This window comes from Cetorhinus maximus, chromosome 23 (assembly GCF_964194155.1).
Source record: "Cetorhinus maximus chromosome 23, sCetMax3.hap1.1, whole genome shotgun sequence".
NCBI classification, from domain to species: Eukaryota; Metazoa; Chordata; class Chondrichthyes; order Lamniformes; family Cetorhinidae; genus Cetorhinus; species Cetorhinus maximus.
In genome coordinates, this window is record NC_135901.1 from 59,145,833 (window position 1) to 59,148,898 (window position 3,066).

At 46.3% G+C, this 3,066-nt stretch overlaps 1 protein-coding gene across 1 annotated transcript; it reads right to left on the minus strand.

The window, feature by feature from the left end:
- Positions 1-1,339: 1,339 nt before the first annotated feature.
- LOC144697654 (uncharacterized) lies at positions 1,340-2,377 on the minus strand. The gene has a single exon (XM_078569678.1). The coding sequence runs from the start codon at positions 2,375-2,377 to the stop codon at positions 1,340-1,342; it is 1,038 nt and encodes a 345-aa protein (XP_078425804.1).
- Between the last annotated feature and the right edge of the window lie 689 nt (positions 2,378-3,066).

The window sequence follows — 3,066 nt, forward strand, 5'->3', positions numbered from 1 at the left end:
TGGGGCCAGTGTAAAGCTCGTTTAACATGATTACCAAGCAGTGAAGAGGTGAATTTGTAACTCACATGCACCTTGTTTGTGCATTTCCCAGATTAATAGTTGCACTGAGTCTGTTGTTCTCCATCTTGATATGTTCAAGATGGAAATCCATAAATATTTGGGCACTAAGGGATATGGTGATAGGATGGGAAAATGGAGTTGAGCTGGAAGAACATTTAATGGTGGAACAGGCTCAAGGGGCCTTTTGGTCCAACCCTGCTCCTATTTCTTGTGTTCTTATGAACATCACTGTGTATCATTTCCATTCAAGCACAGCAGATGCAGCAGCACCTGTCCACCTCCTCGCTTCCCACATTCCAGGGCCCCAAACACTTTCCAAGGGGCACAGTGATTTACTTGTACTTCTTGCTATTCAGTATTGTCTATTCACTGACCACAGTGCGGTTTTCTCTACATTGAGGACATTAAATCCCAATTGGGTAACTGCTTTGTGGAACATCACCTTTCAGTCTCCAAGTGTGTTCCTGAGGTTCTGGTCATTTACCAGTTTATTCTCCACCCACTCCCACTCTGACCTCGGCCTCCTGCACTGTTCCAATGAAGCTCAATGGAAGCTCGAGGAACAGCAGCCCATCTTTCATTGGACACTTTACATCCTTCTGGACTCAACATTCATTTTGACAATTTAAGATCATAACCACTGCTCCCATTTTTTCTGACAGTAGGTGCTGGTAATGGTTCTTCTTTTACCATTTATCCCTCCTCTGGGCCTGTGTTGTTTCTCCACTTGTCCCATTAGTTTATTTCCTTGTCTCATTATCACCCAATGCTGCCTTGCACCATCATCCCCTTTGTCATTTAATCACGAGTTCAGGCTCGGACAAGGGGGATCTTTAGAGATAGTTTGTCCCAGTGGGCTAATGGAGGGGAGGGAAACAGCAGAGGCAGCTGATCAGATTGTCTCAATCTTAGTGACAAAGAAGCTCCATGAGCTCCTCACACTTGTTGCTGGAGGTGAGGATGGAGGAGACAGGGGAGAGGGAGAGCCCTTCAAAAGGAACTAACTTGTGCTAGAAATATCAAAACGACTCAACTGTTCATCGCAAAGCTGATTTATTCCAATTTTATACAGAATCTGTAACTGAGCTGGAGTTTAACATCAAAAAGCAAATATCTTGTTAAAAATAGTAAAAAGGTTCAACGCATTGTGTTTAACACAATGCTGATTTATTTGACTTTTATCAAAGCGGGCTGGAGTTTATTAATGTCTACAGAAACACACTATAATGAACATACTTCAGTCCTGAATTTTATTAAGAGCAAAATCCCATCACGACAGTTACTTGTGAACTTGCTGGTGTCTTAGCCGGTGGGATGACTGACTGAATCCCTTCCCACATGCGGAGCAGGTAAATGGCCTCTCTCCAGTGTGAACTCTCTGGTGTCTCAGCAGGCCGGATGACTGACTGAATCCCTTCCCACATTCGGAGCAGGTAAATGGCCTCTCTCCAGTGTGAACTCTCTGGTGTCTTAGCCGGTCAGATGACTGACTGAATCCCTTCCCACATTCGGAGCAGGTAAATGGCCTCTCTCCAGTGTGAACTGTCTGGTGCAGCAGCAGGTTGAATGACTGACTGAATCCCTTCCCACATTCAGAGCAGGTGAATGGCCTCTCTCCAGTGTGAACTCTCTGGTGTCTTAGCCGGTCAGATGACTGACTGAATCCCTTCCCACATTCGGAGCAGGTAAATGGCCTCTCTCCGGTGTGAACTGTCTGGTGCAGCAGCAGGTTGAATGACTGACTGAATCCCTTCCCACATTCGGAGCAGGTGAATGGCCTCTCTCCAGTGTGAACTCTCTGGTGTCTCAGCAGGCCGGATGACTGACTGAATCCCTTCCCACATTCGGAGCAGGTGAACGGTCTCTCTCCAGTGTGGACTCGCTGGTGTGCGATGAGATGAGATGATTGCCTGAACACAGTTCCACAGTGAGAGCACCTGAACGGTCTCTCATCATTGTGAAAACATTGATGGGACTTTAGTTCCACAGAACTTTTGAAGCACGTCTCACACTGTGGGCATTTAAAAGGTCTCTCATTTGTGTTAACTTGCTGGTGTCCCATGAGGTTGGCTAATTGAGTGAATCCCTTCCCATGCTCAGAGCAAGTGAATGGTCTCTCCCCAGTGTGAGTGCACCAATGAGATCCCAGTTCCAATGGGGATTTGAATCTCTTCCCACAGTCCCCACATTTCCATGGTTTCTCTCCATTGTGACCGCATTTATGCTCCGTCAGGTCAGATGATTGGATGAAGCCTCGTCCACACACAGAACACGTGTACGGTTTCTCCCCACTGTGAACGGTGCTTTTTCCTTCCATGTTCAAAATCTGAAGATACTCAGTTTAAGATAAATTAAGCGATTCCATCAGATCCTGATGTGATGTTTGGTTTCAGTTTCCCGAATGCAAATCCTCCCCCTCTCATCCCCTGTGGAATTGATTTAAAATAGGAAAAGGGGAGTGAGAGAGAACCCACAAAAACACAAAGGCAGGTTGTGAAATTGAGCTGAATGAATCTGGGAATTTGTGGGGCCGGCACTGGGAAAAAATGACCATGAAAACTGCTGGATCGTCATAAAAACCCAACTGGTTCACTAATGTCCTTCAGGGGAGGGAACCTGCCACCCGGTCTGGGCCTACACAAGACTCTGGCCTCTACAAGAACATACGAAATAGGAACAAGAGAAGTCCTAACACCCTGTCGAGCCTGCTCCACCATTCAATACGATCGTGGCTGATCTTGGGCTTCAACTCCACTTTCCCACCCACTCCCCATATCCCTCGACTCCCTGAGAGACCAAAAATCTGTCCATCTCAGCCGGAAATATATTCAATGATGGAGCATCCACAACTCGCTGGGCTGGAGAATTCAATGTGACAGAGAGAGAAAGAGAGAGGAGTGGGAGAGACAGAGAGAAGGTTACTAAACTAAGCACAGGATGTCGATAAACAGAATTCAAGTGCATGGGATTGGGGTAACATCCTGTTATAGTTTTAGAATTGGTGAA